We start from the raw sequence: 26,050 nt of genomic DNA, 5'->3' as shown, positions 1-26,050 counted from the left end.
GTTATAATTCTCAATCATAGGTAAGAAGAGATAATAAACTGGAAAATAGTTATCCCATCAGTGTTCTAAGTGATTTAGTGTCTTGCATAACTCCTAAAACCTCATTGCAGTGGTGGGTTGGATTAGAAAAAAATAATCAGCGTCCAGTCGATTTGCATCTTTATTATTTTTTTAATTTTTAACTGGCTTGAAACAGTTGCTAACAAATGAAACGATTTATGTAGAATCCTAATAAATATTTTTTAGAAGTTGTTGTCTCATGCACAGAAAGCCAGCATGTAAATACAATTTTTCCTGACGGGACCTCAGGGTGCAGGTGCTCTGTAGGGCACAAGGTGGCTCCAGCTCACGAGGAAAGCTGGCGTGAGCCGAGTAAGTGCCAGGAATTAGTTCAGAGGAATCAGCCAGTAGTGTGTCAGAATGGAGCTCAGCGGTTCGCTGTATTGCAGGTCTGGTATTTTAAATATGGGCTGAATCTTAATGGCCTTTAGAAGAAAACCGGGTCTAGCCTTAGAGTCGGGCTAGTAAATTTAGGTTGCATTTTGTGTCTTGTATTTCGTTTTAGAGGGAGTTTCCCCAGTGGATTTTATCAGACATTCTGAGCGAAGTTGGTCTTGTCCGAGTAAATAACAACTCTGCTCAGAACAGCATTCCAAGGGTAAACTATGGAGATAAACAGAGTTGGTGTGTACAGTAAGAACACAAATGTAAAGTAAGCTGGGCAGAGGGTAAAACAGAGATAAAGGTTCACGAGAAAGGCTTGGGGTTTTTTTTTATCAAGGAGGTTGTTAAAATTTATTGGGCACAGAAGATAACAGAATAAGTTGATAAAAAAATTGCACATTATAACCAACAATAAAAAATGCCTTGTGTCTGTTGTTGGTCTTGCACTATGTAACAACAGCATTTTTGTTTTCAGAGTCACTTAGAAGTGAATTGCTTGTCCAGTTCTATTTCCGACGTAATACTAGCTGCTAGTAGTCTGTCCTTACACAGAACATCTTCATCTGAATGTTTTTAAACACCTGAGAATTTTAAAGTGAGATCAGAAAAGGAGAAATGTTTGTTCTCTCCGCACCGCCTGCTTGGGGCAACTGAGGCAGAAAAAAATGAATTGATTTACTCATGTGATCATCTGCAAAGTAAGAAGTGGAAGAGAACAGTGGTCTCCTCATTTCAATGTTTAGTCTTGCTCCATTAGATAGCTTTGTGCCATTCAAGTTTTTTGGTTGTTTTCTGTTTTTTTTTTAACTGTCTGATGCATGCCTTGATATAGTTTAGACTTTTAGATGAAACTGAACTTTTAATTGGTTGAGTTTGGTTTCCTTTTTATTTAACAGCAACTCATCTGTTGTTGCATTTTTTTGTTTGTGTGAACTAAGTAGAAGTTTACTAGGGTTTGAATTTTTAAATTTGCTTTACATACAGTTGCAGCAGGCATTATATTAAATAAGTATATTAATAAATAGCAGTTCTCAATGTGATCTTTGCCTCTGTACCAAAAAAGGAGGTTTGCTTAAGAGATTTAAACTGTTTTACTTGATAACAGTCTTTCTCAAAGTAGTGTCAGGTGTTAAAATAAATTTATAAATCTAACTTTGCTGCATTGCTTATTTTAAAAGTCTTGAAGGCTATAATTTTCTTCTCTAACAACTAATGTTAAATACAGAGAAATAAATTAGGTACCAGACCTACACCGAGCTAATGTTAAAATAGTGCAAAGCACCATTTTGGCTTAGTAGATTTTCTGTATTTTCAGTTTTACAAAAACATTTTATCAAAAGTTAACTATGGGCATGATTCTAATTAGTAACTCCCCATATTAGATCTAATCCCTTTGTTCTTCATTCAGACAGAACGCCCATTAGAGTCAAAGAAAGTTTTGACTGAATAAGGAATACAACAACTGGCTCTACTTTTAGTACATATAGGGCCAGATTGTGGGTCACGGCCAGCTCCAGTGTACAGCTCCAGTGATTCCAGATCTTGTGCATAATAGGCAGATCCTTCACACTGTTATGATGGTGCTTTATTAACATGTCAAATACAGAAGAAAAAAAACTTGACAGTTTTATGGCTACTCGGAGTCTTACTAGCACGTCTTAATGTTTTGTGTTTCTGAACTGAAATTATGCAAATATGTCTTCAAAAACATTTCCCTGTTTTCATGAGAGAGTGAAGAAAATAGAAGTAATCAAAAATTGGTATTAAATACGCAAATAGTTTGGCCAATTAATAAATCTGCTGTTGCAGAATAGAAGGTCTGTGGGCTGGAGCTGGCTCTTAACTTAATGTTAACTTACATTTAATTAGCCAGACCAGATGGAAGCTGGCTAAGCTTCGCATGAAGGCTTGTGGGAAAAAGACATAATCTTCCATTTTGTCAAAGGAACTAATACCACAGATTAAAGGTCGGTGTTCTTTTCAGAATTTAAAGAGTGGGTGCATAGTGGCTGACAGCAAGAAACAGCAAGGGCACTAACAAATTAGCTTAACCCCTCGATGACTACTATACTGGCTCTGCTTCATTTGATTCCCTAGTTTAAACCATCGGTCTCCAGTTTCAGTAATAAGTCCCAGACAGATCAGAATGTCAGTAAATTTTATTCTTTTGTCAGGAAAGTAAGAGTCATATGTAGGCAGTTATCATGGGTAGAGAGATGAAGTTCTGGGAAAGGTTTTCTTACCCAGTGGAGTAAAAATTCATGCTGTTCAGATGCTAAGCACTTGGGATCAGTCTGACAAACCACTTAATTCCTTGCTTAACAATAAACATGCAAGTAGACAAGTCAAGTAGACAAGTCAAGAAACCATTCATGTGCTCAAAGAGGTGCATACATGGATCAAGTCAGGGGCTCAGAGCTTAAGGACTAAATCAGGCACATACTCTGTTAAGGCTTGAAAATATAGTAGAAAGAGTGAACGGATCTGTCAGACTGAACCTTAAACATAGCTGGAAGAAATTGCGCATTTTTAAAAACGAGGGAATTAAAGTCCATTAAAAAAAACGAGAAAGAAAGAAAGAAAGGGACTTGGTTTATGCTAATTGTTCAAGCATTTAGCCAGTCTTCAGGATTACTTTCTAGTTTTTTTCTACAAGGTAAGAGCGAGTTCTTTCTGAAGTGGAGAATAGTAACCTATGTACCAAGAAATTAAGACAAACCCAGCGTTGCCATGAAACATCAAATGACACATTGCTTGTGCAGAAAATAAGGTAACCCTCTGCAGTAGGTAAAAGTTGTTATAACTTTGGTCTGCCATCTTTCAATATCCTATTTAGAGTGGAAATACTTGTGCAAAGTCTAGCTTGGGAAAGGCAGCTGGCTGAATCAGGTTTATGCCTGTGTTCATGTACAGCAAGAGGGAATTGGATATCTGTTGGACTTTCCCAGCTGGGATGCAAGTACCTGTAGAGCTGGTAGGTGTCTTTTGAACACCCAAATACACAGTGAATATAGGTGCCTAAATAGCCACTTAAGTTGCCACAGTGTATAGTCTCCTCATAGTCACAATGCATTTTTAGACACTTTAAAACAAGCCTTTCAAAACATTCTGGAGCTTGCTTCTAGGTTTTGCAAACGTTTTTGCTACCAGACCATCTTGCCTAGTTTGTTGCATATGAAGTTTCCCATAGTGGCCACTATTTGTTTGATGGTTTTGTCACATAAGTAAAATCATTTGGATGAGATTGGGTCAGTTCTTACAAAGAGCAGAGTATTTTGCAAATCTCAGTTAATAATCTGTGCTTGCTGACAGTCCCAGGAGAGATGACTGGGGACCTGAATAAAAGTGAAAACTCTGCAACCTGATTATGATTGCGTTGTGTAGATGGAGATTTGATACGCTGAGGTGAGGAAATCTGTACTGCTGTTTACTGTAGCATTTTTAGAGTGTGGATAAACACAAGATTCCAGCACCATGCCCTGCAAAGTCCACAGATTAAAGAAATTAATTTTAGTGTGCAAAGCTTTTATACTGTATCAGCTGAACTGTAGCACATATGGATTTGGAATCCCACTGAGTCCTTTGAAAGCTGTATTCGCATGTATTTATGTTGATGCTTTTGTCTCTTTTCTCATTTTTAAATAATTACATCCTGGGGATGGAAGAAGAATTGTTTTACTAGTCACTGTTTATTAGACCACATTTATCTACAGTTACCAACTGGTGGCGTTGGAGATACCACAGTTATTTTCCATTTTGAGTTACTGACATATTTCAGATACCACTTAGTGACAAAATATTTGAAGGGAATGGTAAATTTAAAAGCCATTTTAGTTGCAAATGATGAAATTAGCATTTACTTATCAAGCTCATTTCAGCCATTATAAATCCAGATAAGTGTAGGAGTAGATAGTGCACTTTTGGGAGAAGTGTAGGTAGTATGAAAATACTGGGTTTACTTTCCTTGTCAGATAAAACTCAACAGTGCACATCTAGACTCAGCTGGTGTTCTCTGATAAATGCCCACTGCCTCACATGGAGAGTATAGTACAACCCAGTAGGATTTGTCCCAACAAGTACATTTGGAGAGAGCCTTTAGGAGCAAATTTGTTCATATACCTTTGATGAGTGTGTCAGACATCTTCAGGTGGGGATCACACTCAGTTTTGTGAGGACACAAGTACAAATTCTACTTTCATTAAACTCTCTTACAAAAAACACTGTTGAAATTAGAAGAGTTTGGGAGCTGCCCTTTTCAGGGAAGTACTGTGCAGTATGAAACTTGCCAAAAACTAATGGATTGTTTGCAGGAAATTGGAAGTTAAAGTGCATGAGTCAGTCTACTTCAAGGCTGAACAGTTTCCACTGAACTTAAATAATGAATGCCAAGACCTAGAGACAGTACAATCAGCTGCAGCAGTTTTCTTCAGTTGTTTCGTCCAGGCACTGTAAAGGATTCTATGTTTAGCAGAGTCCTCCTTGCCTTTTAGTTCATCAGGCTTTAAAAGTGCTAGCATACATTGCTGTTTCTGACACAGAAACCTTTGCAGAAGGAGCAGCAACCCAAGCATTTTTCTTTTTGCTTCAAAGCAGTTACTACAGAGTGTGGACTAGAATGTGCAGTTTCAGGGATTTCATCTGCAGAAAACAACTACCTACTTTTGTAATGTCAGTCTCCAGAAAAGGACAGGGTCATTTCTTTACTCAGAAGTGATACATGTTAGCTTCATAAAGTACTCAAGTCATTTGCTTGCCAGTGTGTGCAAGGATTTATGAAATATATCAAACACTAGATACAAGGCAAAATAATTCTTAATAGTTTTGATTTGTGACAGATCTTATGCCCAGAGCATGTTTGTGCAGTACCACTTTTTACCAGGGTACTAAATGAATCTAACTCTTTGTAGGAATGCAAGAAAAGAATGAGGTGTTCCTATATATGCACATGGCTTACATTTCCTTAATATGAATTGGTTATTTGATGTCTGTGCATATAAAGAGTGGTTGAGGGCAGGCATGGCCCAGTCGATTCTTTGCTCAATTCTGTGCTCCTGCAGTGGGGGTCCTGTTCTCCAATTTGCCTCAATAGTTGAACCTTCTAAGCATTTCTGAGTTGGAGAATCATTGTGTTCACCAGAGCCTTGGGACTTCGGGCTCACTCAGGCAGTGTGAAGGGAGGTAGGTGATGTATCTCCATCCATTCACAGTTGCTCAAGACAGTGTGAGTGCTGGGCCACAAAGATCACTGTGTGCCTGGAGTCACAGAGTCAGAGTGGCTGAGGTTGAAAGGGACCTCTGGAGGTCATCTGGTCCAACCACCCTGTTAAGCAGGGCCACTGGAGCCAGCATGTCCAGATGGCTTTTAAATACATCCAGGGATGGAGACTCTACAACCTCTCTGGGCAACTTCTGCCAGTGCTTGGTCACCCTCATGATAAAAATGTTTTTCCTGATGTTCAAATGGAATCTCTTGTGTTTTGCTTCGTGCTCATTACCTCTGGTCCTGTCACTGTGCAGCACTGAGAAGAGTCTGTCTCTGCCTTTTCTAGAATCTCCCTTCAGATGTTTGTGCACATTGATGTTATTCCCCTGAGCCTTCTCTTCTGTAGGCTAAACAGTCCCTGCTGTCTCATCCTCTCCCCATGAGAGATGCTTCAGGCCATCGGTCAATTATTTAGAATTCTGCTGTGCAGACTCAACATAACATTCTTTTGCCAAGTCTAGAAAGTTGCCCACCTAGATCATGCCTCCTAAATAATGGCTGCAGACTCAGCTGTGTTAATTTACATGCATGGATCAGGGTGCAATTTCTTTTCCTTTTACCCACAAAAGGTAATTATTTCCTCTGGAGGTTTCATTGCAGAAGACCATTGAAAGGCCCCAGAGAAATCTTACCATTTCAGGTCTCGAAATAAAAGCTGAATTACACCCGTGGGTATAATTATCTGATAGTTTTCTAATGTTTATGATCTAAATAGGAATGTTGGAGTCTTGATTTCTTTTGTTAATTTAATATTTCACTTAATAAGCATTTTTTTTATAAATAGCAGCTCTCTCTCTTATATTTGCTAGTTAGTATGAAAACAGACAAGTGAAGGCCCAACGAGCTCAGCACATAATGGCCAGAGATGTACGTTTGTAGAGGAGTATGAGGCACATATGATGGCTTTTCAGAATGCTCTGCCAGCCTCCACCAGTTTGGCAACTCTTTTTGTGTACGTTCACTAAACTTCTCTCCAAACAGTTTTTTTGGGGTGAATTTTCCCATTTGGCCTCTGACCATGTGAAGGTTTTGACACCTGCAGTACGTTACATAAGGAGTTTATCGGTTTTACCATGAGCTTTCTGAAGACCCACCCCCTAATGCTGGTTGTATTGTCTAGAGTATTGTTTTTTAAGTGCACATTCCCTCTTCACCTTCTCTGCTGAATGATCACATGGTCCTGAGTGTTATCAGGGTTTTGGAAAGTTCCAGCACTAATGCTGTTGTTTCATTAGTCTTACAGGCTGACTGAAAGATGGAGTCTCACTCTGATCATAAACCCTGGGGTGTTGCCTCCCTTGAGCCAACTCAAGTGTCTCCATGGCTGTGGAATGTATGGGATCAGGAACTGACATAGGTTAGAACTGACCTTTTTTTGTTGGCTGGTTGGTCGGTTTAATCCACAGCTCTTTCCTGACTTAATTTATCATAAGGCCATGTGAATACTTGTGCAAGAGATGATGATCATGAGGGATAAAGAATGATCAACAAGTTTGGGAACAAGGTGCAATCGCCCCTTTTAAAAGCAGTGGCCATGGCACAGGTTCCTGCATTAGTTTGGATATTTATTATTTGTGTGCCTCAATTTCCATACATGTGACGTGGAGCAGTGACGGGGATTAAATTTGGAAGAACCTTCGAGCTTTCTAGATGAAAAATGTTAAGGGTTATTAAGTGTGAATATGGTGAAAGGCTTAGCAGACAGGTGTGGCTTAAAGAAATGGTTTGAAATCCAGTAATTTAGTTCTAGGTTTAATTGAAAGTTGTAATCCCAGCAATTGGTGCCAGTGTCTTCTAGGATTTAAATCCAGCGCACCGAAGCGTGTAATTTAAGGCTTTACGGAACAGTATTAGCGCATACACGCTTATCACTCAGCACGTGTTAGCATTATTCCTGTGGAATGCTCCTAATTAAAATCCAGTAGTAGCTTACAGTGCATTTGATGCTTACTATCACGAGCACTCAGTCAAGTTAGCAGCAAAATAAATGTAAAGGGAGTGATTTTTTCTCGGAGCTATGATGTAATTGGCAGACGCTTTTGTAACTGATGTTGTCATTAACATACAGGATGTTTTGGCAAGAGACTCATTTGTTGATCAAATGATTTCTGTTTTCATTTTTTCAAATCCTAATATTAGCTTAAGTAGGAGGAAAGGGACTTTCAGTTGGTACATCAGAAAACGGGATTCTTTTGCAGCAAAGTAGCCATTAGGGCACGCCTGGTTTACACATTGCACTCTGACATATCATACTTCAAAGCTTGATTTGTTTTGGAAGAGTTACACCCAGAAAATCTTGAAATCTGTTGCTCTGGTTTTGAGTGGAATGAACAAACATCAAAATAAGTGTTTTGTAACATCATGTTGCTTCTTTTTGAATTTTTACATTGTTTTTTGGGGGCCTGGTGTATAGTTGTTGCTCAGTAGATAGGGTTAATTGTTTTAGTGTGAGCAACCAAAGTTTTAAGTATGAATTCTAACTTTTTGACCCTATTAATCATAAAACTGCCTGACCTATCTTACTTACTGTAAAACTGCTTTTTTTTTCCCAAATTGATGAGTCATGAGCATATATTAAACACAATTTCTTTCAAAATTAAAAAAAGCCCTGCTTGCGTGTTCAAATTATTTTGTAAGCTAAGAATTCAGCGTTATGTATGTCAGTGCATATTGCAGTGGGCTTATGTTATAATAGCTTCAATGAAAATTAGATCTAAACTAGAGTAGACTTTGAAAAAGGGTTGTGGGCACATTTTTCTGGGAGTGGCTGGAAGAACTTACTGTAGGGGAAGGTTCAGCCCTGTATGTGCTCTACCTAGAAACCAGATAGGGTGATGTTTCTGGTTAAAACAAGATGCAGAATTTAAAGCAAGGAACCACTGAATATGAAAATTAATTTTTGTGTTTACACAAAAAGAAAAAATCCAGCTATGCTCTAATTCATTTTCTTTGCTTTGGCTTCCAAAAATATTTTTAGAAATTAAATACAAAGCATTGAAGTATTTCAACAACCACTTAGTTGCAGGGGTTTTTTTGTTTTGTTTCAGATTTTTTTTGTTGTGTTTTGTTTTGTTTTTTATAATGTTATTAAAACTTCTTTGGAGGATAACAACCCTCTTGAGGACCAAAACCCTGCCCTCTGTTACAGCCAGTGCTTACAGGGCTTTTTAACCCGCTCTGTGCACAGAAATCACGGAGTTGAGAAATCACAGAGCTGAGCAAAAACTAAACAAAGACCCACGACAAGATGTAATTCTTTCTGTCACTCAGTTTAAAAACAAGTGTGTTTTGAGGTGCATAGCCTTTTAAAAGTGTGGGAATATTTAACTCCTGTGTGTCTGTGGAACTGTTTTTCTTCAAGGCATGAGCTTGCTGCCGCTCTGTGTTTCTGAGCACTTCACAGACCTCAAGTGAATCCTGGCACTGCTCCCCGTGGGCTGCAATTCCCCTGGGAGTGGGTGGGTGGGGAAACTGAGGCACGGAGCCACGGTCTGGCTTCTGGTGTACAGAGCACAGCCAGCTCCAGGGCTTCCTTTGCTCTTTGGACTTCAGGGATCACTGTTTTCTCCCTACCAGCTTACTCTCTTCCAGGATATTTTTCTACTTTGCTTTAACATTTTTCTCCCAGAGACCAGCCACTTGTTAATTTATCTACAGATAAGAAATTGTGTGTACAATTAGCAAAAGCCTTCTTTGGTCTCATTCACCTTTACCCCCTCTCCTCCCTTATTTTCTTCTAATTCCCAGTGACCCTTCTTTGACTTTTATTACCTTTCAAGAAGTGGCAGAATCAGGCCATTAAGTTGAAGTGAGTTATGAAATACTTAACCCTCTTGTCTCCCCTCTGAATGCCAACCCCACACATACCAGTTACGCACATAGGGCTTTTTTTTTGTAGAAAAATGTGACGTCTGAGTGTTTGTCTCCAGCCTGGATTGCGACATGTGTGAGATACAGGACGGATAAAAACAGAAACTGAATTTCCTCCCAGTCTGAGTCCCTCGTGTCTCCAGGAGCAATACTTTTACCATTTTAAAAATGAATTTTGAATAAAAAAAATACACTGCAGGGTTCCACACTTTATTCAAGGAGTTAAAAGTCTGGAGCCGTGCTTGATGAGCCAGATGGTCTTTAACAGTAACATTGTTCATATTGTTTAGATTATCCTGTTGCAAGTACAGTGCCTCGTTTACCTTTTATGGAAGAAAGTGTGGAAAATTGACCACAGATGTAAGTAACCAAGAATGATGGCTGAGGCAATTCTTACCAGGCCTCCCTCTCTAACACGCCTGATCCTGCAGATAAAAATAAATAGAGAAATGTGAGGCAGCATGAGAAATATCTAGTGTTACCTATTTAAGTGTTTAATTTGAGCTCTGCGAGCTACCAAATTCTTTATTTTCTTAGACTGGGATTTCTTCATATTGAACTGGTTTCAGTCTCTCGGTGTAGGCAGCCTGAATGTAGATTTTTATCCAGGTACTAAATAGCACATCATTATATATTTTTTCCATCCTGGTTGAAAAAAAGGGTGTGGGAAGAAGCCAACTACGCTGACCTCAAACACAGTTTATGGTCCAAAAATCTTCATGAGAAGATTGGTACCCATTTTGTGCTGTAATGAGAGAGCACAAACTCCCCATTAATATTGATTTGATTGGTATCAGAAGCAAAGGCTGCACCAAATTAATTAGAGGTAGCTCATTGTTACTCCTAATAATGGGCTGTTGAGTTTGTGAAGCATCTTGCAAGTCAGTTACAGATTGAAATAAACTTTTTTAGACAGGTATCTCTTTTGTGCAGCATCTGGAATTGGAAGGCTCAAGAGAACAAAGAGAAAATGCTACAAATGAAAGCAATAAAGCCCTGTTTTATAAAGTCCTTTTGTCTCCTATCACTTTTCTTTCTCTCTCTCATTTCCTTCCTCTTATTAGGAGCTGCTGTCAAAGTGCATTTACTTATGGCAAGTGGTTCCCTTCGGAGCCCCTAAGCTGATATCGCTGCATTTGCATGCAGGTGCTACTGTGGTGGAGCACAGCCTCTCAACTGCCCTTTCCCCCTGCCCTGGCAAGGCAAAGAGAGCTGTAATTATAAACCAACAGGTTCACTGTGTGAGGGGCCAGAAACTGAAAATCTTCTGTTTGTTCACCAGCACGGGTTGCCTGGCTGGTGCTCTTTAACAAGGTGGTAGATTCCTTTGACTGTTAAAGGCAACATCTTCCCTTTATTACACTAAGCCTTGATTGATCCAGGAAATATATTTTCTTTCGCTTATGCAGTGCTTTTAAACTTAATTCTGCCAACACAGGTTTCTGGAAGTATATACTATCAGGTTCTCTTCCTAATATTATTTAAAGACTTTTCATAAAATTGTCAGGAAAAATGTTTTACAGGGGTCAGAGAAGGTTGGAGATTGGTGACAACTACGCAATCTAGGATGTAATGTAAAATGAGCAGTTAACACTGGGAACAGATTTGTAAGGCAAAGTTCAAACAGTCAATTTAAAGTGCCTCTGAGTGGGACAAGAGAGAGTTAATAATGCTTTTCATATTTTTAATACCTGCATTCAAAATATGATAAATTGGATTGGCAACACGGGGAACTGTTTTTCATCATTTACCTTCTGGTTCTGCTCCCTGCAGGATCTGGAAAACAAGATCATTTGAACATGGAGGCTCTGGCTCTGTGCCTGCAGTTGTAGGGTCGAGAAGGGGGAAGCCATTGGGATGAAGTGGCAGCAGCAGCACCAGAGTGGGAGAGTGGAAAGGTGACAATAAACATGGGGCTTGGAGGGGGAGATGGACAAGGTGAAAGTAGTGTTCAAGAGGTGACCAGCTTGAATCAGGAAAGTGGATGAGAGGACACTGATGTGGGTGAGGGACTGCTTCTGAAGTGGACTAAGCCTGTGCCTGGGAGCCAACAGCCTTGAGCACTAATCCTAGGTCTGTTCTGAGGCTGCATGCAAATTCTCTTTCTTTTCTGTCATATTCATGAAATTGTGATAATGACCATTGTCTGCATCCAAGTGGTGTCAGGAGGCTTAAAGTGCCATTGTAGTTCTGAAACGGCTAAGATGTGTTGACCTTCCTTTGTGCCTGCAGTTGATAAATGCTTACCTCAGTGACAAATTAAGGGTTTGCTTTCTTCTTCCTGAGCAACCACAGCTATGAAAAGGGTTTGGACACCATCCTGTACTACAGCAGACTTGTTAGCTTAATTGCAATTGGGCTGCACAAATAACAAAGGGCAGGATTCGCCTGACATGCCCTGTAGTACTAATGAAAATGGAAACATTTGAAGAAAAACAGAAGCTTTCAGGTCCTTGGTTAGGATTAACTTGTTCACTGATGTAACATTTTGCAGCCAACTTCTAAAACTGATCCAGATCTGTCAGATCAGGTTTTGTGCTTGAGCTGATCATTCAGCGGGGAAACGTCACCTGTGTTTTAACTCATTTAGACTAGAAATAAATTTTAAGATCAACTAAAGTCTGAATGTTACAGAAAATTGTTTTAAAGCAAGGCTTTCCAGGGATGAACACAGATTTCCATCTAGATTAAGCTGCCAACACATGATTCATAAGCCCCCGGAGATTTCCCATTAGATAAAGCAGAACTGTTGATCTCTGCTAGTACTGTAGAAAAGAAAAAGTTTTCACTGTCTGGGCATGACCAGTTCAAGAGAGCATGCAGGAAGAACATCAATGCCACACAAACTCTCCAGACTCTGATGTGCGAGACACTTTGCTTTTGCTGTCATAAAATATCTTACAGAGGCAAGTGCTGAAGACACAGAGCCCCATAGAATTTATCCGTGGAGGCAGATTTTTACTCTTTTACTGAATGGACTACTTGTTAAATTTTACAGGAGTAAGGCAAAGAGTGCTTAATGAGTTGCAGCTAACCAGTACAGTAATTCCCAACTTGGTCCCTAGAGGGTAAAGTCAACATACCTATGGTTAAAGCTGCACTGTGGTTCTTACAGGGCTGCATCACAAATGAGGCAAATTATCTATTTCAAGTCAGTGAGACCTTACTTGTAACCTTTTAAGTGTTGTGATACACGTCAAATAGACCATAGAAAACAAAGGTTTGTGGATCCAAAAGCCCAACTAATAGTGTTTAGAGAAACTGAAAAGCAGCCTCTTCTGCTGGTTCTCTTCAAAGCAGACTATGAATTCAAATAGAGCCCTTTAAGACACACAGGGAAATGTTAGGTCACCCAGACACTGGCCATCAGGTTGTTCCTTGAGTGGACCATGTGCCTTGAACCTTGGCACTACCATTTCTGGGATTAAAATCCAGAGCTCAAATATGTAGAATAAGTACCAGATATACACAGTGAGTTGTAGAGTTACCTTTGGTCTCACCATTCCACAGTGCATCCACATAACAGAACTGCTGTAAACTCTTGGAAATAGGTTGTCCAGTTCACTGAAGCTTTCATGCCATTCCGTACCAGCCTACACAAGTCTAGAAATAATTCTGTTTGGTTTAGAGTTGCCTCCATGGGAGCTCAGTCACTGGTTCTGATCAGCAGGATGGCAGCAGAACAGTAGCGTGTAGACTAATGATTTTATAGAATCGTCTGAAAAGCTAATGGAAAGTTAGGTTACTGAATGTGGGATCAGAAATAGTCTGTGTGCATGTGATGGGTGAGAAGATCTCTCTTTTTCTGGTGTCAGTGTGGTGTTTTGACTTGTTGCTCTTTTATGAAGGTAAGACTGAGGAGTGAAGCCGTGCTGCAGAGGGACTGTGAGTACAGAGAGTGCTCTCTCAGCAGGACACGAGCCCAGAGCTCCAAAGAGCATTACTTGATTTGTAGAACAGACTAAGGTCTTCTGATGAACAGTGCTATGCAAATGTTACATTTTTAAGGGATGTACCCTACTACTTCTTATTTCTGACAGACATGCTGGGAATTTCCTTTCTCACAAACAATGCCTGTCTTGCTAGAAGCCAGTTTCCATGACTAAAACTATGGTGAGAGCATCAACCTAGTATGGTTCCAGGAATAACCTACACGTCAGCTCTACTCTGCCAAGAACACAGAGACTGGTTATTGAGATGAATGGTTTTGGTTAATACGCACCACAGAGTAGAAAAAAAGATGCCTGTATGTTTTAGTTCATAGATAATTACCAAGAAATTGTGTATGGAGAGAAATAATGTATGGTTGGAGAACAGAAATATAAGCCTTGAACTTCCTATCCTGAAAATATAAATCACTGCAAGTTTTAAAGCACTTGCATGAGTCATATGCAGAGGTCATAGACCAAATTTGCTGATGGAAGCAGGATGAAACAAATTCGGCTGCATTTTTATGATATTTTTCCTGCTGCTCTTAGCTTTTTATTTACCCAAAGTAATATAATTTTCCAGAGAAGTGTAACAGCTCCAACATATGGAACTGCTATCCAGTTCACTGCTTAGGTGCAGAACTGAATGGGAACAGTGGTGTGTCAATAAATAGCTTACTGCATGTCAGGGAAAGTAGTCTCTCAGGAACCATATTGCCAGCTTGGCAGGATTCTAGAAATGGAGATCTCAAGTGGAATTGGTGTAGTAATGCAGTCAGTGAATAGGGCCCGGGCATAAAGGAAATTCAGCTCGAGTAACATGAAGACTAAATGGAAGGCAGTGAGAGAGTAATGAGAAAGAGGGGCTTGTTAATGTACAGGTCTATAAATCAAGGGTTTTTTTCCTCTTACTCTACCACAAACTTTGAGCCAATTTTGGACATCTTTGTAAGTCAGTACACTGTAGTTCTTCTCTTGAGAAGTAGTATCATGGCACTAGTAAGCTGTTTGGTAATCAGTTGTGCTGCCTTTACTCTTGCTGAGTAATATTTTTGTGCCACAAGAGAAGTTGGCAGGGGTTGTGCTTTAGGTCTGACCTGCCTACCAGTTTTATGCTGCTGAGATTCTGCTGACTTTGAGGTCGTTTCTGCATCTTCAGTAGCATTGCTTATGTTTAGATTTTGATCCAGCATAGCTTTCTTAGAAAATGAGAGGAGAGTTATTCCTACATTCAGTTTAAAATGTCAGCACATAACAAGCCAACAGTCTGGCTCCAGGTGAAGGTTTTAGACCCAAGTGTGTCTTGATTTAATGTCAGGGAATGAGACTTGCTTGTTAAGAGAGAGAGGCTGTATTATTGAGTGTTCCAAATGAACTGATTTTGTGCGCGTGTATGGTTGTAAAGATTTTGTTTATGATATAAGGCATAAAAAGGTGTGTGTATTTATAAGTATAACACCATTCTCTTTCTCCAGTGTTTTTAGGGAAAAGAGTAATGGACCTGCCTGTGTTTAGTGACACTTGGGCCTTGCAAGGTGCAATACAAATAATAGCAACATTCTGGGGGAGCTGTAATTCCTCAGGTTCTTGTCAACATATTTTTAACTATTTGTCAGTTATACTGTAGGTGAACTGTGTCATGTCAGTGGTATTTTATTTTTGTCAACAGTCCTATTTTTTTTGCATTTGCCACCTAGATCTAGTAGGAAATGCCCCTTTTGAATGTCTTTTGTCAACGTTCCCCTGTGTTATTTGGGAAGGTGTTTCATAATTTGGATTTTAGTGAATGGTGAGGGGAGGTTAAGTGCCACCCCTGAAGTCCCAGATGCCAGCCTCATACCATCCTTATGAGAACTGGGGAAGGCACAAATGCAGTTTGGTGATACCTCTTTCCTCCCTGCACTTACACACCAATAGATGTCGGCACTGCCAGGGATCTGACCTATAATTTCTTTGTAACTGAGCATTTTATGTGATTCCCAGTTTGCATGACTCTTGTTTCTGCTTATGTATAGCGTACAAGGTCTGTCTTCTCTTCTTCCATGCCATTCCTGGCATTTTAAATTCAGGTAGATTAGATTTAGACTTTTTGTAATGAATCTGCATCATTTTGTGTTCTGCATACTCCTGAAATAGCCTGGGGGAACCTGATAGACACGATTTATGTGTGTCATTTAGAGGCATAAGAAAGCATCTGATTGATTTAGTCTTTCTTTTTTTAGCTCTTTCCTATAAATCTAATCATCATTTTACTTTACCATTACACTATTGAGGAAAGTATGTTTTTTCAAAGGCAGGATGCCTTCCATATTTACAAGTGGTGTTACTAAAAGAAAAATGGCTTGGAGGTCTTTACAGAAGACTTTCTCTTGCTAATTCTAGTGGTAGCTCAAGATCACAGTTTGCAAGATAGAAATATGTCTGACATTTATTTCACCGACAGTAAGTTCGATTGCTTCATTTTTGGTACTATTTCCTGACTTCAACAGGGTATGATATGGGTAGGATGCTTCTGAGCAGCACTGAGCTCTACAGCTGAAAAACTGTGTGAAAGCAGAAATGGGTACTGATACTGCAGTGCATGGCATGTGGGAAAGGAGAAAAAGGACTGATGAGATTTGGCAGTGTTTCTTACTGTGGTGGTGAGAGGTTTAGCTTCTAGTCTCTGTCACTTCTGCACAGAGCAGAGCAAAAGAGACAGAAGCATTAAGGACCTAACCCTGTAATTTTCCAATTGAAATCAGTAAGTATAAACAGTAAGCCAAGTTCTCTTCTAATATCAATCAATGTTCTTCTGTTGGCTTTAGTAAGGCCGTGCCCATTTGCAGTAGCTGAGAATTAAGCTGTTGCTCCCATCCCAACCTTTCTGATGACTTAACATAATTTTTTAAGCATAAAAGTCTTGTTTCAGATCTGGGTTGTTGGCTTCTATGTTTAAATTGGAGGGTTGTCAGTCCTCATGTAATCAGCACTTCGAAGAAGATCCATGAGTGAGGTTAGGTAAAACTGTGGGTTTTTTCCCTACTACTATCTGGATTTTCTCAGAACCTAGATAATTTTATCCCATTTGCATCAAACATGCAGGTAACTTTAGAATCCTGCATCTGTATTGTTTCTAGGGAAGCAAAATAAAATTACAAATGACAGTAATTGACATTACATGCTTTAATTGAATTTCCTCCTCTGTGAACCAAAACCTTTTAACCAAGTATTGCAGTGCTATTTCTGTATTTATTTGTTACATGGGTTAATGTGCTATGTGGCAGATCCAGTATTTATCCATTTTCACAAATTAAACTATCAGTGTCATGTTGCCTTTGAATTGTTTCCTGTATTGATGGCCAAAACGGTTTGAAAAAGACTTTAGTCCTCCCTGGCTATACTTCTGTTTTCACAAAGCTGAAAATTGCAGGGTTGAAAATGAGCCCTTAGGAACAGTTTGGGAAACTCTAGGCCCAAAGCATCTTACCAATGTGTTTTTTTTCCTCTGCAGTGATCTCTGCTAAAGGAAGGGGGAAGTGCACAGGCTTTTTGAGTGATGATGTTGTTGTTATATTACAGGAATTAGAAATCAAGCCCTGCTTGAATTTATGTTTGTGGCAAGTGAAAATGAATTACAGAGGGAATGAGTAGGGTCCCCAAACTATGCACTTCAGATCTACTATTGTCAACTTCTTGCCATGTTATACCCTCAGAGAAAGCAGCTCTGCTTTAGCCAATTTACAGCTTTCTTACTCTGCTGTAACCTCACCTATTACCTGGACATGATCTTTTGTTTAGTACTGTAGGTATATAAACAAAAAAAATTTCATTTACTATTTTTGTAAAATAGCTATGGTTGTGCATGCAAAAAAGTGCTGCTTTGTACACAAGTATAAATAATCACTTGCAAAACAGCTTGAATTGATGATGCAGGTTGCTGTGGCTTCAGACTTTGTGAATTTTCATTATATATAATCATGTTCAGCATCGTCTGTGATGTTTCAAGTGAAGCATGGTTTTCCTTTAGCTGTACTTATCTCCCAAATGGGATTGCCCCAGTAAAGTATCTGGGACACTTACAGTCCTATTCAGAACTTAAGAAAAGGAAAGCTTGGTAAAGAACTGCCAGCTCAGTATTGTCCTGTGACTGAATGCTGTTATTCAGCAGTTCAGCAATCCAGTTTTCCAGTGCCAGAAGGCAATGGGACTCCAGGAGTCAGAATGGGGAGCCCCATTACTACTTGTGAGTACAGCATGAAATGAAAATGTTGGCAGGAGAAAGCTGCTTTTAGGAGTGACCCAGTAGCCACAGACCAGTGTGTGTCAGAGACTCTTTAGAACTGGAGAAGAATGTGGTTTCAGAACTGTGATGAGGGCTCCACATCTTTTTCTGCAAGGAATCACATCTGACATGAAACCTGCAGAATGAATGTTGTGTAGCACAGCTGAATAACACTAAATAATAAATACTGCTTAGTTCTCCATACTTGTCTTTTGGCACTGGTACTTTAAATGAAGTTCAATTGGAAACTAGAAAGGTAACTACTTTCCACTACTTAGAAATGAGCCAGGGATGTGTCACTTCCCTCATCCAGCTCCAAGTTGAAACAGACACTTAAACATTTTACAGCTTCTGAAAAGTTTTAGTCTGTAGAAAACTTCATAGGAATTTGACTTTTAGTCCAAGCAAGTAATTGCTTTAGATTATATTTTCATTACTGTCCCTCTTTGGAAGGACCTATAGACCATAAAACTAGTTTATTTCTTACCAGTAGTTTATTATTCTTTTGATGGCTCATACCTCTCCTTTCCTTTGCTTTTTAGCTTTTTATATGCCTTTTACTGTTTCAGAGCTTAATCCTCATTCCATGTGAGTTTTGCTAATTATTTCAGTTGGGAAGTATTTTTAGAGAAAAGAGTACTGTGACCAGGATCTGAATTTGGTAATATCACACGTGCACCTCAATTCTGGAAACAAGCTTCAAGGATTCTGTAACTCCTGTTGATCAGATTCTGTTTCACAAACAAACAAACAAACAAAAATATTGCCATGTCTATGCATAGACCTTTCTTACACTTTGAGGGGAATTGTGACTTTATTCAGTTATAAGGGGAAAAGGTACAAATTACCTAGAGCAGAAACAGACTGCGATTACTAAAAACATGTGGTTTACACTTGCCCTTTGAGCACTTTGTTTAGTTATATGACTGATAACAAAAGCACACAATCAAAACTGCATCACAGCCTTCAGAACACAACTCACCAAGCTGCAAAAAGCAGATTTGGTTTCTTTTGCAGATGGTCTATGAGTCTCATGTGGCATCATATTAAATTATAAAGGCAGTCAGTCGCTTGTTCTGAAGCGATGCTCTGAGCCGAGAGTTGTGATGTGCTTGGACCATTCTGTTGGAAAACAGGCTCTAAAGCAAATACAGCTTCTCTGAAGAGCAGCAGCAAAGGGGCCTGCGAGGGGCTTCAAACACCTTAAGGACTGCAGTCCCCCCCTGTGATGCACTATGAGGGTGGCCCAGCGACCCCACGATGGGCTGTGGAGCGTTTTGCCCTAAAGGTAGGAGACTAGACTGACTCGGTTCCTGTGATACTTTAGGAGCATTGTTTTCTGACCTTGTGTATTTCAATGGCAGTTATTTTTGGTTTGTAATATTTTGGAGATAAGAAGGGGAGCATATTTTCTTCTTACCCTTGTCAGACTTTGCTTTTCCTGGGTAAAAAAGGAAGAAAATACAGCAGTTAATTTTGAATGCTATTCCATGAAAATATTTCTGCAATATTAGTGAGATAGAATTAGCTATTTCATCCTAGTGGTATTTCATAAGAGTATGTGTTTCTGTTAGCTTCAGTTTGGTACTAATTCAGTCCTTAAGTAACACTGGCTCAAGTGTGAAAACAGTGATTTTTATCAGCTGAATTTCCACTCAGAGCAATCTGTAGTTGAAAGCATTCTTGGGATAGAAATTTTCAGATGAGCTATGTGTTATACAGTAGGTAAGTTTTAATATTCATGCTTATTAAAATGAAAATTTTGTGGTACTATATACTTTCTAATAGGAATAGCAACATAAACTCATTTATGACATCAGCAACAGAAGGCTGCAGATTATTTCTGAGAAACTCCAAATGTGTTAGTGCTATGAAGTAAAACCCATTTAAGGTTATCTACTTAGATTATTGAGTTGTAGGTTTTGTTATGTTCACCTGCAAGGTAGGAAATACAGCCACAGCTACTATTGATATGATTGCTCTTCTTGCTGGAATAGATACATTAATAATGACAGCAATCCATGAAATGCATTTAACAGGTAGGAGTTTACACAGTGGTGTTTCCCTTGTCTGACGGCTCTTGACAGGTGGTAGCAAGTGCTGCTCCGAACTTGCAGCTTGTTTGGGATTTCTTGGAAAAGATTGTTGTAGTGCATGTGCCGTTCAGAGCTGGTCCTCACAATAACATGTGAACACCATAATCAGATGAACTGTTCAATAAAGTACTTTATTTTAGGGCATTTGGAAATTGGAGCAGCTGTTTGAGTTTTACAGGGAAATAAGGAAGATTAGGAATGCACAGGAGGGTACCGGGCAGGGCCTGTGAAGGGCAAGGCACAGGGCTGGATGAAAATCATTACTACTGGTTATATGGAAAGAAGGGTGTTCTCTTTACTATGATATGGGTTTGGAAAGCAAGAGTATTCTTGTCCACTCCGTGTCATGCTAAGTGTAACGTTGCAGACAGGTAAGGCTGTATTTTCAAATGCCAAGCTTCCATTTTACAAGTGCAATTTGTGTCTCCAGAAAGGAAACGTGTAGATGTATTCCATCATCTAGAATTGCATCACTTTCTATGCTGCAGAATGGGGATAATGCTGTTTTTTTCTGTTGGTGGGATGTTAAATGAATTAATTCTGATTAAGGGATTTGAGAACCTAGACTGGAAAATGTTCATTTATTTCCTGAGCAAGTTGAGAACTAACTCTGCTTTCCTAGGCCAAACATAGTTTCCAATTTGTGCTACCAAAGTCCTGTCTTGCATCATCATCTTACACTTTTGTGTAAATATGTTTTAGGAGAATAGCACAGCCATACTACTGATCACACCACACTGTGATTTATGCCAGCTGACCGAAGTCCTCCCTCTAGCCAGGGATTGCCACAGCCCTAATATTTCTGTCCCTGAAATGGCCTTTCAAACTGTATGGCTGGGAAAAGCAGAAAGACTTCCACACATCAGATGTGCATCTTGCTGGTGCACACTCCTGTGAGATAAGGATGGGGAAGCAAGTTTACCTTTTCTGTAGTCCTTGCTGTCACAGTCAAAGCTTGAAACTTTTCTGCTGTCAAATACGTGTTAACCTCCACCTCCACATTGGTGAGAGAACCCCAAAGGGCAGCTTACTCTTCAGTATGCTGGAAGATGTATTTCTGCCATTTTAAGGTTTCATTTTTTTGCCTTTCACCAAATCCGGCCCATTTTCTTTAAGAATATAGCTGGGTTTCTGTTGATCCAGCCAAAGCCACAGCCTAGTTTTTCCATGTTGAAGGCCTGTCTTTAGATCCCAATTCCCAAATTAGATCCTGATTCTGTCCTTGACAAGAAACTTCAATTCCCTAGGACATGTTGCAGAGATTTTTAGAAACCATCTGTGTGGTAGGCACAAATAATAAACATAGCAAGAAACTGAAAATCTTTAAAGTGGAGGGGAAAAACAGAATTTGATGTTGCAAGTTAATTCTCCTTTGTTGTACTGAATCTGAGAACTGTGGTTAGATGCCCAGGATTGATGTAGAAGGTAGCAAAAAATGGACTGAAAACCACAGTTATGTAAATTAGTACCACATCTACGTATTTGTATTCATTATTATTTTAATTTCTTTAGGTGACTCTTATCCCATCTTTCATGTGTTTGCTACTTGTCCAGCCTCTGTGTCACCCCCAAACTTCATCTTGATTGACTTTGACACCAAAGAAAGTTCTTGAAGTGTGAGGAACTCTCGTAAGATATTAAGTTGGTTTTGGCTTTGTTTTTGTTTTCCTTCTGGGATGTAGAAATGCTTGGCCATTTACTACAAATCTTTTGATCCTTTGTCACAAAGTCATTCCTTGAAGATGACAAGATGCTTATCTTAAAACACAAGTAGCTCTAGGAACTACAGTTTGAAAAGAGTGGCCATGTGTGATACATAAACTAATTTGCAGTCTTTGAGAAGGAACTTCAACTTTCCAGTAAATGTAGTCATTTTTCTATTTCTTTCAAGAAAAAGCAATCATCTAGATGATTGAGATGCAGTAGGTCTGACACTTAACTTTTTCTCCTTCAAAAACGAGGCTTATATACACAAGAAGAAAAGAGCAAGAAATTCAGGAAATCCTCAGCTTGCTACTGGTGTGCCCTCACATTCCTAAGAACTATTTCTGGGTTTTCTCTTAGGAATAGCTAGAACTTGTTGAGCTGGGAAAGACTTCTTGGAACAGATCCTTGGTTTTGTCTTCTCTGCATGAGTGCCTCATGTTGATGTTGGAATAGCTACTATTAGCTGGTTGGTGATTCACAAAATGAGGCAAGTCAGCCCTACAAAATCAGCTTCTCCACTCCACAATGTTTGGAAAAAAACTGTTGCAGCAAGCTGTTGTGCATATAGGATGAACAATTGCCTCCACTTGCTTTGGGTTAGGACTGCAGCAAGAGGTCTGTCTGGCTGTCCTCTGCAGATTTGTTGTAACTCGAGAAATATCAAAATATCAGTGAGAAGGATAAAAATGCTTCCTCTTTCTGTCTCTGTGTAGCCCCGAGTGCTCTGTGTAACTATGATGTGCCTCAATAAATCGGTTTAGAGATCTCTCAATACTTACCTCAATAAGTTGGAAATCTCAGCTGTTGAAGGATTTGTTTCAATAAAACACTTTGAATATAGGGATACCATGTGCAGACCAGCGAACAACCTGCGTGTATCTGTTGCACAAAGACCCTGTGTAAGCATCTGAGGCTGTTTGGAGTTTGCAGGCTGGGATCAGATTCAGCACAGCACATTTTGATAACAACTTGGAATGGTCACAGCATTTCTCATATGCGTGATTTATTCTTCAGTGGGAGTAAAACTCAGTGTCAATTGAACTCTTGTCTGTATTTGTTCCCAAAGCTGCCTTTTGGGTTTTTTTGTTTGGTTTGTTTTTTCAGTAGGATTTTAAACACTCCTGGAGGGTGACAAGCTTCTCAAAACATCTGCAGACACTGCTTATGTATTTTAAAAGATGTGTTGAGAGGATGTGTTGAAGGAATGAATGGAATGACTGGCATCTGCATTAGCTTGACACTGCACCACTTATTACCTCTTAGAAACTACAGGAAAATTCTGAGAAAGAAGGACTGAGTTTGCTCTCTGATTTGTTGTTTTTTACCTACTCAGACCCAGACCAGACATTTGTCAGTCTATGGAGGTTTTTTTTTTCCTTGTTAATTGCAAAAAAGAAAGGAACAGCAAACTAGTCAATGAGGTACTTCAGGGTGGCTTCAGACTTTAAAGAAAGCTCAAGGCAATAAGCATTTAATTTCTACTGGATACATGAAAATCAAATCATAGCATTTCTCCCATCTTTTTTGTGAACAGCATTACTCCTGTTCTTTTTGTGTGCATGCCATGTTTGGTTTAATGGAGAAATGAGAAAAGAAAATAGATTCTTTTTTGGAGACTGAGTACTAATGCAGAAACATTAAAGACAGGCACATTGTTGTCAGCCAGTTTGCATATTTATTTACTTTTACAAATGGTTGGCTTGGAGTCAGCAGTTAATGGAATGAGAATGATGTTCCTGTACAGATCATTTCCTGAGAAACATTTTCAATTACAAACATATCTCTGCTTTTCTTCCCTCATTTGTTATGTCTTGGAGAATAAATGGGGAGTAGCATTTACAACTCAAGGTTTATGTTCTGAAGACAATTTTAACAATGATCCCCACATAAAAAGGCCCTTTTGTAGTTGCAGACATATGTTTATGATGTTTTGTGCTGTGAATATCAAATTTCTGGTGGACGCTGTGTCACACTCTGCAAACTTGTAAACATCTATAAATCCATTGGATCATTTTAGTACCATGTGTAATGCAGATTTATTGTCTTTTGTGTGGATTTCTTTTGTTTCGGAGTTAAAGCTGAGCTGCCAGAATCCATGTTGGATGAATTATGTATTCCAGAAAATTAGGCAGTACCATTTTAGATTAATATTTTCTTTTCCCTTTGTGGACTTACAAGATGCACACACACAAGTATTAGAAATTAACATTTTGGATGGATTGCCCAGAAAGCAATTGCATAAGTTTGCTTGACTAAATAGTATCATTCTGTAAAAGCTTAAACTAGGACTTTTTGAAAATGTTTTTGCTATTTTTTTTCTCTCATTTTCTACCATCTTAGGTAATTCTGATCAGTTTTCATATTTACCAGTGCAAATCCAGAATGACTCCACTGGAATTATATCAGCTTATAGAACTGGAGTATGTGAGAGGGAACAGGAATCACACTGAGCCAGTGATCCGGTCTAAATCAGCATAAATCCACTGAAGTCTGTGCAGATACACTCACACTCAAGTCTGCATTGCAGGCCATCAAGTTGGAAGAAGAAGTAAAGCTGCTCTTGTGCTGGAGTGGTTACAAAAGCAAACCATCAAGGTCATGGGCATTTACCGGAAATTTGCACCCACTAAAGAGAATATGAAACCAAAAAGCAATTCTTCTAAATTTGTCTCAATTGTAATTGAGTGTATGTCTTACACAAGAGCAGTAAAGATAGTTCTTGAAGAAAATCAGCATTCTTTTAAACTGGCTATGATTTCTGGCTACATATATAAATGTATGTAGCATAGGCATGCATGTTTGAATGTGGGCATATATACAAATATCCAGTGTTATTCTGGCAATATGAATGCAGCTAGCCTTCCAAATGGTCCAAAGAATAAGCTTAAGATAGAGGCATGACATATAAAGCTACTGCCTACCAAAGCAGTTTAAAATATCAGATATTTTTGACTTTTTATAGAAAGCTTAAACTCTTGGAGTCATGTGAATGACTCAGCTTCTACAAAAAAAAACCAACAAACAAAACTAAAAAACAGCAAACCCAACCAAAGCACATGCAACCTTCAAAATGGCGGAGAAGACCTTGAATGGAAAACTCTTAGACCGGAGAAAGAAAGCAGTTAAAGAACTGCAGAAGTGTTGTATATATTTATGTAGGTGTATGTGCATATGTTTAAATCTCCTGGTTTTGAAAAATTGAGGTCAGAGGCATTGTGGCATTGTGCTCCTCCAGCATTAGGGCTCAGTTCTAGTTAGTCACACACTTCCAGAATCGATCCGTTACTTTTGTAGCACTTGAGTAATTTTAGTTTTGTAAGAACAGAATCAATTACGTGGGAAGACATGGCTGTAGCACTCAGAGGAGAGACTATTTAACACTGCATCTTACTGTATTTATTTTGTGATTCTTTGGATGGATATGCTGAAATATGTCTAAACCACAGAGAGTGCATTGGGTGATGTGGCATTTCTGAGCTCGGTTAAATAATGAGATGTGTTTCATTCAAATCAGAATAACGTTAAGCCCTGAATACTAAATAGGGCAGCAAAAAGCCTTCAGCACACAAAATAAACAAGTAAAAAACCCAAATGAAACTGTCTAATAAATACAATGTGGAGCAACAGGCTGCATGCACTAGAGGAATTAAGCCAATTTAAACCGTATGGGCAGTGCTCCACTTTCAGATGTGCTCGGCCTCCAGCAGTTCCAATGGCAGTTGGATGCATGCATCAAAGGGCAGGGCCTGGCTCAGAGCACCAGCGTGGATTTGATAGCATAGGTTTATGACCTTGTAATCCTAGAGCATCTAAACCAGTAAGAATTCCATCCAGCTTAAAATAGCTGCTGTAGCTGCTGTTGATACAGGCCTGCGGGCTCCCCGGCTCTGGGGCCAAATTTGGTGCTGGCATGGTGGGAGGAAGTCTGTTGACAGCTGATAGCAGTGGAGTTACACTTGATTACATCATAAGAAATTTGGCACGTGGAACTGAATCAGAAGTCTGAGCAGAAATGTCCATTCTTTATCCAGAGTTAAAACTGGGACTTGCACATTGCCAATACACAGAGATTTGTCTGGCCCGTGTGTAGCTGTTGCTTTTAAGGGTCTTGCTCTAAAAGTACATTCAGCCCCAGTTCCACTCAGCATGGTGACTGAAAAAAAAAAAAGCCATGAAGGACTGGATTTTACTCTCGTGTCCAAAAGGATAAAGTCTCTAATCCTACCAATATAAGCGTGACGAGCATAAGTCCCATGGTAGCTGATGAACTGGGCTGTGTCTGGGTCACAGCAGAGGGTGAGAACAGAAAGGTGGTCTTAACTCTAACTGCTGAGGTCATCCAGTGGCCAAGCATGCCTCAAGTCAAACAGACAACTCTGTGGATATTCTCCTTCAGAGGAACTGCCACAGGTCCCAGTGCACTGGTCTGGCAACTGGTGTGGTATCAATGAACTGCTGCAGATGCATCCCCTCCTCC

The 26,050-nt window shown here is 39.4% G+C and overlaps 1 protein-coding gene across 2 annotated transcripts in view; it reads left to right on the top strand.

The window, feature by feature from the left end:
• PARVA (parvin alpha) overlaps positions 1-26,050 on the top strand; it is a 67,033-nt gene that overhangs the window by 12,987 nt on the left and 27,996 nt on the right. Inside the window, exon 1 of one of the 2 annotated variants that reach the window (XM_027699717.1) lies at positions 18,701-19,058. The exons of the other annotated variant lie outside the window; for it this stretch is intronic. Coding sequence (XP_027555518.1) covers positions 19,031-19,058 — 28 coding nt within the window. The 5' untranslated portion in view covers positions 18,701-19,030. Of the gene's footprint in view, positions 1-18,700; positions 19,059-26,050 lie in introns of those variants that run through there. 2 annotated transcript variants of the gene reach the window in all.

Source organism: Neopelma chrysocephalum, unplaced genomic scaffold (assembly GCF_003984885.1).
Source record: "Neopelma chrysocephalum unplaced genomic scaffold, ASM398488v2 Primary Assembly neopelma1_24, whole genome shotgun sequence".
Classification (NCBI taxonomy): Eukaryota; Metazoa; Chordata; class Aves; order Passeriformes; family Pipridae; genus Neopelma; species Neopelma chrysocephalum.
Note: the sequence above shows the minus strand (reverse complement) of the source record. Positions and strands in the feature narration are given on the sequence as shown.